We start from the raw sequence: 18,845 nt of genomic DNA on the forward strand, positions 1-18,845 counted from the left end.
GCATATTAGAAACAATACTATGTTGCATATTTGAAAGTTACCAAGAGAGGAGATCTTAAAAAAATTCTCATCACAAGAAAAAAAACCGTAAGTGTACATGGCAGTGGATGTTAACCAGACTCGTTGTGGTCATTATGCTGCACACCAGAACAAATAACTATGTTACGTGTCAATTACATCACGGTAAAGAGAAAAAAAAAGACAGCTTCTTCTAGGGACTCATGACTTGTCTGATAGTCACAGTAGGGCTGTTTTGTATCTTAAAATCACTTTTTTCCCCTCTATGTTTCCGTCTTCATAGGAATTCAGAAATAGGCTTGGGAATCACCCGAGCTCGGTGCCCCACACTTCTGCTGCGGCTCGGCGGGACCCCGCGAGCTCCCGAACGGCGCCCCGCTTGCAAAGGCTCCATCAAGACTGCGCACTGAGGGTGTCTGTGGGCCTGGCTCTGTGTGCTCTCCTTCTGGCTTTTTTGGTCAAAGTCTATAATTAAAGCACAACTAAATGAAGCATTTGTGAAGACTGAATTTCTAATTAAAATCTGCAATGAACAGAAAAGCAACCACATCAGTCCTCCAAGAGCTGGAATTGATACTGGTCTCACCGCCCCCGCGTCAGCCATACTTTTTAATGAGGCTTACTGTGTCTCTCATTGAGTTGGGTCATCGGTTATTTGACCTAACACCTACTAACTGTTGCCATAGCATATCTTTTAAATTAAGTTCCTTTTGGTTTATTTGCAGCAGGAAATGCAAGTGGTTGCATTTTTCTTTAAGCCTCCAGTCTTCAAGTCAGAACTTAATTGTACGGTGGATCTGGTCATCTTTTCCTGATGTGGGAAGAATTTTGAGTCTTCAATAAACATTTAAAAATGTATCTTTCTCTTTATGCTTTGTTTGGAGTCCCAATGCTACAGATATCTTATTTTTCACAGCAGATGTGTTCCTGGAAAGTTTATATGGAAACCCATGTTTGGAACAAGACTTCTCTTGGAATGCGCGGGGAGAGTCGCCAAGTAAAGGACTCTCGGTGACGTTTTTGAGAAGTGTAAGGAGTCACCCACTTCTTCGTCACCCACAAACTTTCAGAAACTGGATTTGTTTAAAACCAGCTGTGCCCCTTCTCTGACAGTTTTGATCAATGGCACCAAATGTTTATTTCTGCCTGACATCATTGGCCTTTACTAAGTACAATGACTTATTTCGCAATAGAAGGAATTGATGTACTAAGCGATCTTACGAACATCAGAATTTAAATGTTACTTGGATTGTACAGGCACAGGGAAATCAGGTGCCCCCTGGTTACCATAGGACATTTCATTTTTAAACCCACATCCTGTTCATCTTCTCCTTTTATGTGTCTTTTAAGGAATCCAAATTAAAATTTATTTATGTCATCAGTTGGTGAGCTAACAAAACAAGCAAAGCAAAACTAGTGTTAATACATTTCTCCAGAACCTGGTATGTGCTTCTAAGAAGAAATCCCATTTCTAACGCAGAAGACCTGCCAGGCTGCTCCCAGAGCCCCCCAGGGGAACATGCATTTGGGATGCTAGTGAGTCAAGACAAGAAGGATGTTTATACTTCCCATCTCACCCGTTCCCCACTCTTTCCCTCTTACCCCTCCCGTTTCTTTCCCCACCTCCTGCTCTTTCCTCCACTCTGTTCCCTTCAGCTGTCCTTCCTGTGAAAGAAGGGCACACCCAGGCATCCAGCAGTCCCACTGCCCCTCCCCCACTGTGATGGGACTTCTCAAGGATTGTTTCAGCCCAGCCGTATGGGGTCCCCCCACTCCACCTGTCCTGTTTCTGATCCCCAGTTGGGCGGCAACTTCATTTTGCTCAGAGGTTCAGAAGGTATAAAAGCCCTGCACCAGGGCCCAGGTCATGTGTGATATTTACCATCCTGGTGAGCAGTTGGCTGGACCGGCAGCTATGGTCTGAAAACCCAGCTTGCTTTTCTCCGTGACCTCTGCTGGAGGGAGAGAGGGGGAAAGGGTGTGCTGGTTGCTGACAGCGCAGTTCTTGTGGACAGGATGAGCAGCCGGGAGCCCTCGGAGCCAGTGTGGTCATCAGGAAAGCCGTCCCCTTTCCAGCTCCTCTCCTCCCTGCTCACCGTGCTCCTGCACATCTCTCACCCCTTTGGAGTTGGGCCTGGCCTCGTGACCTTTGCCGGCCCATGCGGTAGGAGAGGAAGCATCAGATCTTCGAGGCAGACGTGTTCAGAACGGGGGTACAGTCGCCATATGCTCTTCCCGCCACGAGGGTGATGATGGGCACACACGTCAGGATGAAGCTTTCCTGGGCCTGAGTCCCCGAGGGAGCGCGAGGAGCAGAGCCCCCTACCAGCCCGTGCCGGACGTCGTGTGACGCCGCCGAGATGGGGAGCTGTCAGCACAGAATGACCAGACCGTCCTGATACGTACGGAGTCAGCCGTGGCGGGACGGTTCACTTCTTTGTGAATACAGCCCCGGACGTGCCTCCTGTTTTCTTTTCGTGTTTTCCCTTAGTGCCAAAGTCTTTTTTTTTTCTTTCCTTTCTTTTTTTTTTTAATAGCGATTTTTCCTGCTGAAAAGAAAACTGTCCTGGCTCATTCAGGCTGCTCTAACAACACCATCGACCGGACGGCTTATAACCAGCAGCAATCTATCTCTCATAGTTCTGGAGACTGGACGGTCCAAGGTCAAGGTGCTGGCAGATTTAGTATCTTGGGAGGACTCACTTCCTGCTGCGCAGATGGCCGTCGCTTATGCCCCTCCCGTGGGGGGGGGGGGCTCTCTGCCTCGTGAGCGCACTGATCCCATTGCCGGGCGCGCCGCCCTCATCCCCCAGTCCCTCTCAAAGGCCCCACCTCCCACCGTCACATTTTTAAATAAAGATTTATTAATCAAGTTTCTTTTCTCTCTTCCTCCTCCTCTCTCCCTCTCTTTCATTCTGTCTTCCTTGGTTCATCAAGTGTGAGATAGTCAGTTGGAGAATGTGAAAAAATTCTTTGGTGAAAACTTTGCTTTGTTGCTGGGGAAATGTGTCTAAACATCAGATTTCCATATGTCTTTCAGTCAAAACATACGCTTTTCTGTTGACTTCGGTCCAGGTTGAAGATTTCAGTCACGGGGGGAGAATTGGAGTTACAGATGAACTTCAAGAAGTCTTATCATGATAGCACAAACATAGAGGAAAGGAAAGGAAGGGCAAGAGGGAGGGGAGGGAGGAAAAGAAAGAAAGAAAAATGAAAGAGGGGTAAAGATACTCTTAAGATTTGCCTGGCCCCTGAGGCACCCCAGGGTATTTTAAATGTTTGCGGGAAACAGTGACATCTGTCAGATACCGTGCAAGCTAGTCGCTCAGAATGGTTCCATTTCAACATTGGAATGCACACTTTTCCACGATGCCGTGTCTAAGACTGGATTTTAGGCAGTCGCTGTGACAAAAAAGCAAGTATCGAGTGAAAATGTGGAACAGGAACTGAAGACAATCTTATTTCATGGTTTGAGAAGTTGTACAGTGCGCAACAGATGCACGTGTTCCATTAATAAGTAATTACGGTAATTTTTGAATAAAATAAAACTATATTTATTTCAATTTACTCATATTACTTTTTCACATAGATTTTGTAAGATGTTTAAGACACAAGTATTAAGTTGTTAGTACCCAGCTACTCAGTAAACAGGATGGTTGGCTGTTTCTGTTTTTTAGAGGATCCATGCCAAATTTATATTTAACCTGGGGTCCTAATTCTTTCCCAAAGTATGTTTTTTAGTTTTTAATTTATTAATAGCACGTGTTTAATAAATTTGCACCTGTCTAACCATTGAGCTAGAGTTTATGATGTTGAAACTATACAATCTGGGGCACCTGGGTGGCTCAGTCAATTGAGTGTCTGGCTCTTGGTTTCAGCTCAGATCATGATCTTGGGGTCCTGGGATCGAGCCCCATCTTGGGCTCTGTGCTCAGTAGGGAGTCTGCTTAGGATTCTCTCTCTCTCTGTGTGCCCCTCCCACTTCCCACTTGCTCATGTGTATGCGATCTCTCTCTGAAATAAATAAATAAATAAATAAGAAACTATAAAATTTGAGTTAAGGAACTATAAAGGAGTCAAGGATCTGAACCAACTGGAGTCAGACCTCAGTAGTTTCCTCAGACCTCAGTACAAACTGGAGGCAGGTAGTTTAGGGAAAGAGCATGAGGTTTTTGACATCAGCAAAAGTTTGGTTTAAGTTGTAGCCGGACCGCTTTCTGAGCCTCATCTGTAAAACAGAGAGACAATTCTACAGCAGGGTCACTGAAAGATGAAATGGGATCACATATATCAAGTAGTATGTCCTTGGCACATGTAATTTTTTCCCCTTTCATGATTTACTTTAGCCATTTAAACGTGAAAACCAATTTTATAAATAAGGTTCGGTGGTTTTAAATTCTGATATTAACCCACGACCACCCAAAAGAATTATATGTGGAATAAAAAGATTCCTGCCTCAAGGGACTTAGAGTCTAATTCTAACAAATGCAGCAAAGGAAGAAAAATTCAAAGAAAATGGATTGCAGCTGTATTTGAGGAGATCAAATTAATGAATGATGTGGTGCACAGATTTGGGTGGCCGATCCAAGATCAAGAAGGAGATTTTCCATGAACAAAGATGAAAAGAGCAAGCAGATTAATAGGAGACCTAGAAGTCATGCCCTTCCCCCACCCTGCCTTGGGGGTGAAAGGAAATGTAGACACTATTATTCTTCATTAGTTTTCTGTCAATTATTTCCTACTAGTACTGTTTCTTGGGGTTCCATAGCCAAAACATCCCAACTGTGTAGAGCTTGAAGCAGAGTTTCATTTGGTCTCTTATGGTCTTCCTAGTTAATGGACATCTGAATACACTTCTGAATACCGATGAGGCAAGTGGCCAGAAAAAAATAATTTAAAAAAAGGTTTATGTAAATATGCGTATTTATATATTTCATATATATATACGCATGTATTTTTAAACCCAACCTTGGATCAAGATAAGAGAAAACTTGAAATTCAGAAAAGCCTAAAGAACTAGAAGTTTTAAATGTTAGGTTTATCTAATCTGCTTTTAATATGCCTACTTAATCATAGTAACTACAGATGTTATTCCAGGCTGTCTGATTCCAAGGTCCAAGCTTTTAACTTCTGCTTTTACCCACAGTTTACATAAAGAGGAATAAAACGTGTGGTTTTTAAATAGACCTAGAGATTTTCAAATAGATACAAAGTATGTTGTTGACGTCTTATACTTGGGTCCAGCCTTTGTGAACTAAAGTATACCGTCCACATACTGTATGCATAAGTAATGAGGCTACTTACAAACTACAGCTTACTTTTACATGGAGTGTTATCTCCCTTGAAGAGTCACTTTGGAATGACTCTGATAGCACTCAGTCCTGAATGTAGTTCCTAGTGCTATCTTATGAGCCTCTACCCTTGCGGAGGAATGTGTTGGCTCAGGTCATGATCTTAGGGTCCTGGGATCAAGTTCCGAATCAGGTTCTTTGCTCTGTAGGGAGTCTGCTTCTCTCTCTCCCTCTGCCCCTCCCCCCACTTGTGTGCTCACTGTCTGTCTCTGTGAAACAAATAAAATCTAAAAAAAAATTAACGTATCTGGTGAGTGACAATTAGATTGAACTAGTTGTATTAGTAGGGGTCCCTGGGAAAATTCTTTTGTGGACCTTGGCCCTTTTAAGACAATGCCTTGCAGTAGTACGCCTTTCTTCCTTAAACACTAGACTTTCCCCTGAATAGCATGAACAAAGAAAAGTTCAGGAGCAAATGGCTTCACAAACATATAAAAGATAATTAACACAAGTCCTTTTCATACATTTTCAAGAAATGAAAAAGGATGAAACATTTTCTAACTCATTCTATGAGGCCAGCATTACCTTGATATTAGAGCCAAATAAAGAAATCCACAAGAAAAGAAAATGGAAAACCGAGGTCCCCTATGAATGTAAGTGTAAAAATACTTAAAGTATTAGCAAGTTGATTTCAACAGCATATTAAAAGGATTATTTATCATGACCTAATGGGATTTACCCCAGGAATGCAAGGGTGGTTCAACATAAAAATCAACATTACAGATCACACTTATAAATTAAAAAGGAAATAAAAACATTTGATCATCTCAACTTACACAGCAAAAGCACTTGACAAAATCCAACACCCTTTGATGACAAAAACTTCTTAGAAAACTAGGAATGGAAGGAAAATTCTTCAACATGATAAAGGGTATTAATGAAAACCCACAGCTCACACCATACTCAGTGGTAAAAGACTTTAAGTTTTAGGGGCGCCTGGGTAGTGCAGTTGTTAAGCGTCTGCCTTCGGCTCAGGGCGTGATCCCAGCGTTCTGGGATCGAGCCCCACATCAGGCTCCTCCGCTGGGAGCCTGCTTCTTCCTCTCCCACTCCCCCTGCTTGTGTTCCCTCCCTCGCTGGCTGTCTCTATGTCAAATAAATAAATAAAATCTTTAAAAAAAAAAAAGTTTTACTCCCAAGATCAGGAACATGACAAGGATGCCCACTTTCACTGGCTGCTATAAAACATTGTACTGGAGTTCTAGTGAGAGCTATTTGCAGAGAAAAATAAAAAGCATCCAAATTGAAAAGGAAGAGGTAAAGCTATATTTGTAGATTACATGATCCTATGTATAGAAAATCCCAAAGAATTCACAAGAAAGCTGTTAGACCTAATAAATACAGCATAGTTGTAGATTATAAGATAAACACATATAAATCAGTTGTTTTTCTATACACTGGCAATGAACCATTAAAAAAAAAAAAGGCAATTCCATTTACGATAGCATCTAGAGAATTAAATACTGAAGAATAAATTTAACAAGGGCAGCAAAAGACTTGTATGCTGAAAACTATAAACCATTGGTGAAAGAAAATTTTAAGTATCTAAATAAATGTAAAGATACCCCATGTTCACAGAAAAGAAGACTTAACCATTGTTTAAAAAGTACCTAATGCAAGCTACAGATTCAATGCAATACCTATCAAAAGAGCTTTTTTTTTTTTTTTTTGCATAAATGGAAAAGCCAACCCAAATTCATATGGAATTGCAAGTGGTCCCTAATTGCCAAAACAATCTTGAAAAAGAATAACAAAGTTTGGGGCGCCTGGATGGCTCAGTAGGTTGAGCATCTGACTTGATTTCGGCTCGGGTCATGATCTCAGGGTCATGAGATCGAGCCTCACATCGGGCACTGTGCTCAGCATGGAGTCTGCTTAGAATTCTCTTTCCCTCTGCCCCTCCCCTGACTTTCACACACCATCTATCTGAATAAATAAAATCTTTAAAAAAAAATCATAAAGTTCAAAGACTGACAAATACTTCTCAACTTCAAAACTCACAACATGACTGCAGTAATTAAAGCAATATGGTACTGGCATAGAACAGACATATAGACCAATGGAATAGAGTAGAAATCCCAGAAAAAAAATTTTCACATATATAGTCAATTGATTTTTGAAAAGAGAGCCAAAACCATTCAATAAAAAACGACAGTCTTTTCAATAAATGGTATTGGGAAAACTGGATATCTATATACAAGAAAGTAAAGTTTGTCTTCTACCTTGCTGCATATATGAAAATGAATTTAAAATGGGTAAAAGACCAAAATAAAAGCTAAATTTGTAGAACTTCTAGAAGAAAACAAAACATTGGGGAAAATCTTCCTGACTTTCAATTTGTTAATAATTTCATAGATGTGATACCAAAATGCAGGAAACAAAAGAAAGATTTTGGACTTCATCAAAATTAACTTTTGTATATCAAAGGACTCTATCAAGAAAGCAAAAAGACAACCTACAGAATGGGAGAAAAATATTTGCAAAACCTATCTCTGGCAAGAGATTAATATCCAGAATACATAGAGAAGTCCTGTAACTCAACAACCCACTACTGAACAACCCAATTAAAAAAATGCGTAGGGGCGCCTGAGTGGCTCAGTCAGTAGAGCATCCGACTCTTGATTTTGGCTGAGGTCATGATCTCCTGGGTCATGGGATTGAGCTCCCAGTTAGCCTCCGCACTCAGCGAGGAGTCTGCTTGAGGATTCTCTCCCTCTACTCCTCCTCCCACCTACACAGGTGCGATAAGTTTGTTTTTGTGTTTTGTTTTTTTTTTTAATGTGTAAGGGACTTAAGTAGACATTTCTCCAAAGAAGATACACACATGGCCAATAAGCACATGAAAAGATGCTCAATATCATTACTCATTAGGAAACTGCAAATCAGGGCACCTGGGTGGCTCAGTCAGTTAAGCATCTGACTCTTGATTTTAGGTCAGATCATGATTTCAGGGTCCTGGGATCGAGCCATGTGTCAGGCTCCATGCTCAGTGGGGAGTTTGCTTGAGATTCTTTCTCTCCCTCTCCCTCTGCCCCCCCTCAAATAAATCTTTGTTAAAAAAGGAAAATGCAAATCAAAATCACAGTGAGTTATAACTTCATACCCATTAAGATGGCTGCCATTAACAGGAAAAATAATGTTGACAGTATAGAGAAATTGGAACCCTTATATATTACTGGTGAAAACGTAAAACGGGTCAGCCACGGTGGGAAATAGCTTGGCAGTTCTTCAAAATTTAAACCTAGGATTACCATATGACCCAACAATTCTATTCTAGATGTCTGTGTGTGTGTGTGTGTGTGTGTGTGTGTGTCTCTGTGTGTGTGTGTGTGTGTGTGTGTGTGTGTGTGTGTGTGTGTGTATAAAATCCCAAAGAATTGAATGTATGGACTCTAACAGATGCCTGTATACCTGTATGTTCATAGCAACATTATTCATAATAGCAAAAGGTGGAAACAACCCAAATGTCCATTGATAGATGAATGTATAAACACAATGTAGTAAACAAAGGAGTATTAGCCTTAAAAATGAAGTGAAATTCTGACATCATGGATGAACCTTGAAAACATGATGCTTAGTGAAATAAGCCAGACACAGGGCAAATATTGTATGGTACCACTCACAGGAGGCACTCAGACTAGACAAATACCTAGATGCAGAAAGTAGAATGGAAGTGACCAGGAGCTGAGGGGGGTAGGAAAGAGGGAGTAATTGTTTAATGGGTACAGAATTTATGTTGGGTGTGATGAAAGAGTTTTATAAATAGATCATGTTGGTGGTTATACATACGACACTTTATTTAGTAGATTTATTTAATGCCACTGAATTATACACTTAGAAATTGTTACAATGGTCACTGTCCCGTTATGCATATTTCACCAAAATTAGAAAGGTGTTGAAGTATAAAAGTTCATGGTGAATTTGAGGCAGAGCATAGTTAGAACAAAAGATATATAAGGGAAGTGACTGGAAATTAAGAAATAAGCTCAGGTCACATTTGTGAAGTTTTTTGATGCCATTTTTGATGCAGTTCTAAGGAATCTAGACTTTATCTGATAGTCAAGGAAGAGCCACTCCAGCCTTCTAAACAGACTTCTAAACACTGCAGGCTCCAAAGAGATCCTGTTTGGAAAGATAAGCATTGACAGCGCGGAGGACGGCTGGTTCTCCTGTTGATGCCCCAAGCCAATGGCTTCCTCTTAACCTGACGCAGGATGACACCTTTGGGAACATACAAAGTAATAACCACTCTTTCAGGACCATGAAGGAAGGCTTAGGTTGAGTTAAATCTCTGCACTTCATCTTGAATTTTCCACCTGCTGCTAAGCTTTTAATTTGTCCGTTTCTAGGAGAACCGTGAGCAGACCTCCGCTTGGCCAAGTTAGTTCGCGATGGTTCTTGTCATTGCTGTTACTGACACTGGTGTTGCTGATACGGGGGTTGCTTTGTTTTACATCTGCTGCTGTAACACCCAACACACAACGTGGTGTGTGGATCCCGTCGTTATTTTCATTAAGAAAGTGCTTCGCTAAGAGTCAAGCTCCTATCTTTGTAGCTGAGCATCTTTGGTCCGTCATCTTTGCTTTGGCACTCCCACGCCGAGTCGCGTCTGGGGACCTAGCAATCCTCTGTCCCTCCAGCACCGGCTACCTTCTCTGGGTATCTACTGCGATTCGAGTGAGTGACTCCCGCTCTCTGGTTTTGATTCTGTTAGTACACCTGCTAGTTAAGGATTCAAATGCTGTCTTCTCAAGAAATGGATGTGAAGATTTAACCGAAAAGCCACCTGTGATAACCATCTCAGGCTGTGATCCTTAGAGAACAAATGCTCCTGGCTTTTTGTCTCATTTTTTTGTTTTTAGCCAGCATGACGTCTGCTATCTTACTTGGCGTCATTTGAGATGTCGGGGAAGGGCTTCTACTGCCCACAGACACCAAGTCATGGCGCACTACCCTTGATTCCAACCTTCACAGGAAAAGTCTAAATTCCTCATTATTGGCCCATTGACATATTAAAACTTGTCACATCTATAAGGCCAGAAAAACTAGACTATAATTTGGTCTCCACTCCCTGTTTTGGGTGTGACTAAGTAAACGTGACTCTAGCCCAGTCTCTCACCCAGGAGACAGTGGTGAATCGTCAATCTCGTGTCTCATTTGGTTCCAAGAGTGAAATCGGAAGTCAAACAGAAAATGAACCAGGAGACCGGGCTTAGAGAGTCCGGGTCCCACCTGGAGGAAGTAAAGGATCTTCTGAAATTTACTTTTACATTTTTACATGGAGAAACAATCAAGATAGGTTGGGTTTTGTCTCATTTAAGAGAATGATCTGCAAACCTTCAAAGGAAGGTGTGTTGTGTCTGTCATCCTTGACCACTCCCCACCTTTCCTGTTTTTATATCATTTTTTGTCTCTGATTCTCCAATAGATTTTATACTCATACATTCCTTCCATGTGGAAGCTCTCTAATCCCATCTGGGCAAAATAAGATTCTAACGTCTTCAATTAAGGTCCCTCTTCTCTCTTTCCCTCTTAACACAGCATCCACCAAGATTTCTGAATTTAGAAAGGTCAAAAGTTCCAAAGCAATCTTACAAAAAGCAGCAGTTGGTTGGATAGCAGTCTCAAAAATGTAATCTCATCAACCAGATTGCCTTGGGCAATCAGAATTATACAAGCTACAAGAGAATTCAGTAGCTAAAAATGTTGTATTTCGGGTCGAAGAATATCTGTAATGCCTTTAGACATACAAATCAAAAGGAGAGTGAGGGGGAGCAATTTAACACCAGCTTTTCCTCACGCTATGTGGCAAAGTCAAGGTGACTGAGGAGCCGCAGTAACTTCAATTAATATTAAAAGCAACACCTGTGGCTACCCAACAGCGAAGTCACAAATAGAAACTCCCAGAGAGTCACTACTGGCTGCCTTCTGCTAAACAGCGCTAAACAGCCTGTTTCTCCTAATGCGTCAGGGAGTTAAACTTTCTCACAGAAATATTTGAAATTTGAGTTGAGATTTGAATAGGTTGCATGGAAAGACTGCTCCTTCTCAATGCTTGACAGAAAGAGGTCAGTGTGTTTCTCTTTGCTTCACCTAGGACCTGGTTTTGCTTGAAAAGGCAGGTGTGGTAACCCTAAGCCTAGAATAAGAAGAGGGGCTCATGGAACCCATGGAGTTAGACCCCCTTATTTTTAGATGGACAAACTTAAGTTTAGGACATGTTTAAGTGACTTGTCTGTGCCATCCCTCTAGTTGGGAGCATTTCTAAACAGAGATCAGAAGTGTTCTCTTTGGTGTCGAGATGCTTTGGGATGGAACTCTACACCTACCTGCGTCCAGACATGTATCTTAACTGAGCACGTCTCTTGAGGCTCCCCTCACAGCTGAGAGAGTATCTATGCAGCCCAGTGTCAGCTTGGGCCAGAGGTGTCCCCTACAACTGTCTTCATCCCCCGAGTTCTTAGTCCCAAGAGAGAAGGCAGCAAGAAGAGGTGGGTGGGGGTGGGGGTAGGGGAGCTGTGCTGAATTGACCCAGATTGACTTTTGTCTCTCCACTGGAATGGGGTTCTAGAAAGTTGAGTTATATGGGGCGCCTGGGTGGCTCAGTCGGCTAAGCGTCTGATTTCAGCTCAGGTCGTGATCTTGGGGTCCTCGGATTGGCCTGCGTCAGGCTCTTGTGTTCAGCAGGAGCCCGCTTCTCCCTCTCCCTCTGGCCCTCCCCACCGCGTGTGTTCTCTCTCTCTCTCAAATAAATAAAATCTTTTTTAAAAAGTCGAGTTATAAAAAGAAACGAGTGGAGTTATAAAAAGAATTTATATTCGTTATACTCTGAGTTTATAGACTGTTACAGCTGTGTTATATTTTATAATACGCTGATCACTATTCTTGATTTTTAGCCCCAGATCTGAAATCTCTGCCTTCGCCACACCCAGACCAGTGCAGACCTTCACCCTTTCCTCCTAAAACTGACCCAGTGGCCCCACTTACTCTCTGCCAGGTTTGGTCTCTTGGATTGGGCCAGATTCCCTGCAGTGCCTAACTGTTCATTGCCCACAGGTTATAGACCATCTGCTCGAGTCGCGTACCGCCCATGGTCCCAGGACAACCCAGTGTGTCAGGGGCTGGTTATCTCACTCCATGACTCTGGACCATAAGCACTGCCTCTCACTGTGTACGACTTTAAGAGAGAAGACATCCTCTATCAGTAGGGAAATTTCTCAATCCTTAGTTGTTGGGGTTAAGAATCATGGGCGTTGCGACCGGAGCTCATGAGCACTCTCCGAGGCGATGGCACAGTGAGTCTGAGCCATAGTCACTGGACCTTCTGTACTATGGTTAGAGCAGGGACAGGAAGCCAGTGCCGAAATCCAGGAATGGATATGGCAGGAGGACCTGGAATGGAATAAGGAGATGGGTCCTGGGTGACCACTTGGGAGGAAGCTGAAGTCACTGTAATTTGCCACTGTTGGTTTTAGAAATCATGTTCAAGAGTTGGTTGGCACAGAGTCAAGGCAAATAGAAGCAGTAGCCAAAAATACCTTTGATGCCTATAGCAGTAATAGTAATTGTAACATCCCTGTCCTCTCCTCCCTTCTCTTCATCATCGTAATAGTAGCTACCATTTACATACAGCCAGGCCCTTTCCCAAGCACTGTAAATATATTCATATATTTAATCCTATGGCCACCCTGGAAAAGGAACAATTATTCTAGATGAGGAAACTGAGGCACAGACAGATGACTTGTCAAGGTCATTGGCTGGTAAATGGCAGAGCCAGTCTGGTTCTGGAGTCCTGTTGTTAAGCAGTGTGCTTGACCACTCTCAAGCTGGAGTCTGTGGGGCTGCAGTGTACCTCAGCTGGTGTCACACTGGGCGGGGGATTGGGCACAAGAGGCACTGAGACCATGAACACAGGTGGCTCAGCATTCAGGTAAAGTGAGGACATGGGGAGAAAATGAATCCCTTCTGGATGTGGGGTGGAGCTCCTGAGGGGGAAAGACCACTTGGCACATGGTTGGTGAGTACTTGGTCTATGCCAGGCACTGTGCTTGGCACGGGGACAAAAGCCTTGAACAAGACAGACACTGTCCCTACCTCTGTGAAGCTTGGAGGCAGTTGTGATCCAGCTACTTGAAGTAGAAGGTACAGGGAACTGTCCGAGCCCAGGAGGGACATCTAACCCAGGCGGGAAAGGTCCACAAAGGCTCCCTAAAGGAAGAGTGAGCACCATGAAGATGGGGTAAAGAATGCCAAGTACATTGAAAGGGGCAGGGGCAGGTGCCTTGAAATTGGGGGACAAGCAAGGAGTATATCTGCAGATTGCTGCAGGGGATGGATTTCGCCAGGCAGAGAGGCAGGAAGAGTCCTGGGGAGACAGGAGTGGAGAGTTGAGGGAGACATGACTGGGGTGGGGCCATCTTTAAGAGGAGCTATCCCGTGCAGAAGGACCTCCTAAGGGCAAATTTTCTCTAATCGAAAAAGTGAAACCGAATACATGAAATTTGCCCTAAAAACCATGAAATGAGGAAAAGTAAAGCCTACGTGTGAATTTGCTGTCATGACTAAAACAAAACAGCAACGCCACGGACCGTATTGGTTTCCCTAAGCAATTACATTCAGCCCCCTTTTCCCTCTCTGACCCTCGGGAGAAAAAAGAAAAAAGATTAATTTCAGAACAGCTTAATACTCTTCAGAACTTGCAGGTGGTGGGGAACTAGGCCTTCCCTTTGCAGATAATTTTCTCCGTCTCTAAATGTTTTGTAATCAGATGTGGTGGCTCCGAATTTTCTTTATTCCAACATAGCCAGGATTTCTCAGACAGTTTAACTTTGATAGCGGGTCATTTTCATCCATTGCAAACATCACCTTGACGCGGACTTGCTATCTTCATTATTTTAATTACTCTTCGGGGCCACTTCCCTCCCCAACCCCACCCCACCGCACTCTTTCCAGGAAGGAGTGAGTAGAAATTGGTAGCTGTAATCTTATCACGGGCGGACCACAGCATTTTTTGCTTAGCAATGACATCATTTAGCCGCACACCTTAAGTAATGAAAATTTGTTTGTGAAACTCTTTATCTTCACCAAAAGAAGAGAAAAAAGTTACCTTTTTTTGATGGGCGGTCACCCACCTCTGTCTCGCAGCTGCCTGTGCTGTTCTAACCAGCTGACAGTTCCTGTTAATTTACTTGCGCTCCCCAGTTCTACTTCCCATATGGAAAGCTGGAGTGATTTTTGAATAACAGCAAGTAATATCTGATGTGGCAGCAACTGGCAACTCTGACATTGAGCTTGGCTGTGGCCATTACCCAGGATTCCTTGCTTCTCCTTGAGAAGCAATTACGATTTCACAGGCTGGAATTAAAACTCCCCGTGGTATGCAGTGGAGCAACTGACGGCTGTCAAAGCGATTTCAAGCTGCTAATCTCTTGCTGGGGTATGAGCGAAAATAGAGTTCCTCCTCGTGGAAGCGGAGGTCCGACAACTTGAAAACTCGGCATCTCTGATACGTTTTAATTCGCACCGAGGTCAGCAGGCATGGCCCACTCCTGGCAGGGCGGGTTATGGCCCTAGATTGTGGAAGATGGGTGTTTTCATCATGACAGAGCTGAAGTTCAGAGTTCTGGGGAGAAAGGAGAAGTGTTCAACCCGGGAATGAAAAAAAAAATAATGCAAAAGGGCCCCAGCTCCCCTATGAGCCAAAGGGGGAAAGAAGGAAGTAGGGGACGGCTTCTGAGATGGGAGCTGGGGAAGGACACAGGGCAGGTGCCCTTCAGAGGGGACAACCCCCCACCTGCTCCCCGGGAGGCCTGCTTACAGATCAGAGGGGACAGCCCCCACTGTGCAAGGAGGAACCCGGGAGTAGGGAGTAAAAACTGGTGTTTAAGTAAGCTCTTAGCTCAGCATGGGGCTTGAACTCACAGCCCCAAGATCAATAGTAGGCTGCTCGACTGACCGAGCCTGCCAGGCACCCTTGAGAGTTATAACTTTTTTATAGAGCTTTGGTCATTACCCTGGTTCAGATGTTGGCTTCTCTTACTATGTCATCTTACACAACGAAATTTAACCTCAGGGACTCAACTTCCTTCTGTCCTTTGGGGCTCATAATACCCACCTCTAGGGTAGTGATGGGGCCAGATGTGAAAAGTGCTCTTCACGGCAGCCTGTCGTGAACACTGAAAATTTGCTGTCATCAGCAACAAAAGGCTTTGTCCAATCTAGAACCTTCATGAGTTTGGCACAGCCAAGAACCATCGGCAGAATTGTTTACTCAGTAGTTTGCCTTCAGTCAATTACTTTGGAAACTTAAATTTGTCTATTTTATGTATTTATCTATTTCTGTATCTATTTTTTAAAAGATTTTATTTATTTATTTATTTATTTATTTGAGAAAGAGAGGGAGAGACAGAACACAAGCAGGGAGGGGGAGAGGGAGAGGGAGAAGCACACTCCCTGCTGAGCAGGGAGCCTGACGCGGGGCTTGATCCCAGGACCCTAAGATAATGACCTGAGCCGAAGGCTGACGCTTAACTGACTGAGCCACCAGGCACCCCTATGCATCTATTTTAAAGAAAAACTTTTAGGGGCACCTGGCTGACTCAGTTGGTAGATTGTGTGACTCTTGATCTCAGTGTCATGAGTTCAGGCCCTATGTTGGGTGTAGAGATTATGTAAAAAGAAAATCTTTAAAGAAAGCAGGGACACCAGTGTGGCTCAGTCAGTTAAGCATTGACTTTTGATTTCTGCTCGGGTCGTGATCTCAGGGTCATGAGATAGAGCCCCGAGTTGGGCTCTGTGGTCAGCGGGGAGTCTGCTTGAGATTCTCTCTCCCTCTGCACCTCCCACTGTTCATGCTCTCTCTTGCGCACATGTCCTCTCTCAAATAAATAAATAAATCTTAAAAAAAGAGCAATGAAAAAAAGTGTCAGATTCTACTTAGCATTGCTTGGCAACTGTGGACTGAGGCTTGCAGCGGTCAGTTAAAAAAACAAACAAAACACAGAAGAGGAGACAGAATCGATGGAAAGGTGTCAAGGTCACACCTGTCCAGGGAAAGTCTTCCTCACCAGCTATGCCCCGCACCCCATATTAGGGACCTGGTCAGTTTCAGTGAGGATACTTACTCTGTTTCCTGTAGCCTCACTCTTGCATTTGAAAATAGGGAAAGAAGTATCTGGCGGAGAAATTCATCAACCTCTCCGAGTTTTCTTTCCCTGGACTCTGATACGAGCTTATGAGTGAAAACACAGAGTAAAGCTCATTTTCTTTGTTTCTGATGAAGAAATGTGCAACCCCTATGAATGAGAGTTGGTAGTCATGCAGCAACACCTGTTTCACTCCTAAATTTCTTGGTGGGCGGGGGCTTTGACCAGGTGGAGCTGGGAGACGGTTCACCCAGGCCCCCAGTGTCCTCCCCGCTTCCTGAGTGTCCAGCTCTGCAATCCAGGGAGGAGCACTGAAGCTTTGCGTTCATTTTCTCCTTGTTACTTTTGCTCTGGCCAATTTGGGGGAGGAAAATTAGGAAGCAGGACTTTCCTCTACATCTACCAAATCCCACCGTGTGAGTTTATCAACCTCTGGTTTAATCTTTGGAAAGAATTCTTCCCAGTTTTTCCCTGCTCAGCACGTATTCCCTCTGGGAGTAATGAGTCCTGTTCCAGCTACATTTAAAACACTGTAGTGAAATGATCGTCTACAGGCAGAAGTCCAAGGCTAGCCTGAGGCTTGCTACATCAGTAGTATCCCTGGGACGAAAGAGGATTCAGATGATGACAAATTTACATTTCTACCCCAGCCTCTCCCTCCCCCTCTCTCTCGCCCCCGTCACCTCTTGGATACTCCAGCAGCTCCCACGCCTCGGGTTCCCAACTGAGGACCACCCCTCGGAGAGCATCATCTGCTCATTTCTGATCGTACTGTCCACAGTCCGACCCCAAAGTGAACCCAGGAGGAGATAATCATGCAGAGGGATCAAAGTATTCACAACTTGGAATAAAAATTAATTTTAGGATGAGAAGAAAAGGTAATAAGGTTGTCCTGCAAGAAGGTGTACAAAGACAAAGAAGTTACTGAGATTGAGTAGGGAGTGGAATACAATCCTTGGATTCATCTTCTATGTACAATGATCACTTGACCGTCAGGTGGTATCTTGGGCCAGTGGTTTCAGTAAGTACAGAGGTAGAACACCTTTTATTTTTCAACCTTTATTTATTTATTTATTTATTTTTTGTACTAACTTAGTGTCAAGACATTCTCCGGACTTCGAAGAAGGCTTATTTGTACCAGGGAAGGCATTTATGCTGATGGTTATTACCACCCTTACTCCACTATCGGACAGATGTAATCGTTAACCAGAATAACGATCTCAATGATGATCTATAATGTATTAAAATTCAGTCTGAGTCTGTGGATTTAATTTAATTAAACCTCAACAGGAGTTTTTCCTAAGTAAGGACTCCAGACCCGAGTGAATATAATCACATGAAAAAAGTCCCCCCCAAGGAATCACAGAAGCTAATGTCAGTAAAATGTTGTGTAGGCTTATAACATATAGAGTCCTGTAAATGTTAGGGGTCATTTGTTACATTTTTTCTTTTTTTTTTTTTTTTTTTTTTTTTTTAAAGATTTTATTTATTTATGTGACAGAGAGACAGCCAGCGAGAGAGGGAACACAGCAGGCGAGTGAGAGAGGAAGAAGCAGGCTCCCAGCCGAGGAGCCCGATGTGGGACTCGATCCCGGAACGCCGGGATCACGCCCTGAGCCGAAGGCAGACGCTTTAACGACTGCGCTACCCAGGCGCCCCTACATTTTTTCTTGATCACACATCATTTCCGTTGGTCAGGGAGAAAATGGCTAAAGGTAGCGCTGCAGTTCTCTGATGCTCGCGGGAGGTCGTTCGAGGGACCTAACCTTGCCCTCCAGAATCCTTCCCGATGGTCAGAATTCCACCTTGTATTTTTAAATGGAGGTGAAAGTCACATAATGTAAAATTTACCATTTTGAAGTGAGCATTTCCGTGGCATTTAGTACATCGACAATGCTACACAGCTTCCACTTCTATTTCCAAAACGTCTTCATCCCAGAGATAGAAGCTGTACCCGTGAAACAATAACTCTTCATTCTCTCTTCCCCCCAGCCCCTGGCGACCTCTATTCGACCTCTGTCTCTGTGGATTCGTCCATTCTACATGCCTCCTCTAAGTGGAATCATGCAACGTTTGTCCTTTTTGTGTCTGGCTTCATTCACCTGGAATAATGATTGTCACATGTATCAGAACTTCATAACTTTTTATGGCTGAATAATACGTGTGTGTGTGTGTGTGTGTGCAGCTCATTTTGTTTTTCCGTTCATTCCATTCATCCCATGGATATTCGAGCTGTTTCTCTCTTTTGGCTACTGTGACTCGTGCTGCTAAGAACGCGCATGTACACGTATTTGGTGGCGTCTCTGTTTTCAGTTCTTTGGGGGTATGTACG

At 43.4% G+C, this 18,845-nt stretch overlaps 1 protein-coding gene across 13 annotated transcripts in view; it reads left to right on the forward strand.

Moving 5' to 3' along the window:
* The window catches only part of CDKAL1 (CDK5 regulatory subunit associated protein 1 like 1), an 811,149-nt gene that overhangs the window by 621,436 nt on the left and 170,868 nt on the right, over positions 1-18,845 (forward strand). For 4 of the 13 annotated variants that reach the window (XM_048225746.2, XM_048225751.2, XM_026511574.4 and 1 more), the window contains one exon: positions 302-2,890. The exons of the other annotated variants lie outside the window; for them this stretch is intronic. In XM_048225746.2, coding sequence (XP_048081703.1) covers positions 302-493 — 192 coding nt within the window. In that variant the 3' untranslated portion in view covers positions 494-2,890. Of the gene's footprint in view, positions 1-301; positions 2,891-18,845 lie in introns of those variants that run through there. 13 annotated transcript variants of the gene reach the window in all.

The sequence above is a fragment of the Ursus arctos genome, unplaced genomic scaffold, assembly GCF_023065955.2.
Source record: "Ursus arctos isolate Adak ecotype North America unplaced genomic scaffold, UrsArc2.0 scaffold_31, whole genome shotgun sequence".
Taxonomy (NCBI): domain Eukaryota; kingdom Metazoa; phylum Chordata; class Mammalia; order Carnivora; family Ursidae; genus Ursus; species Ursus arctos.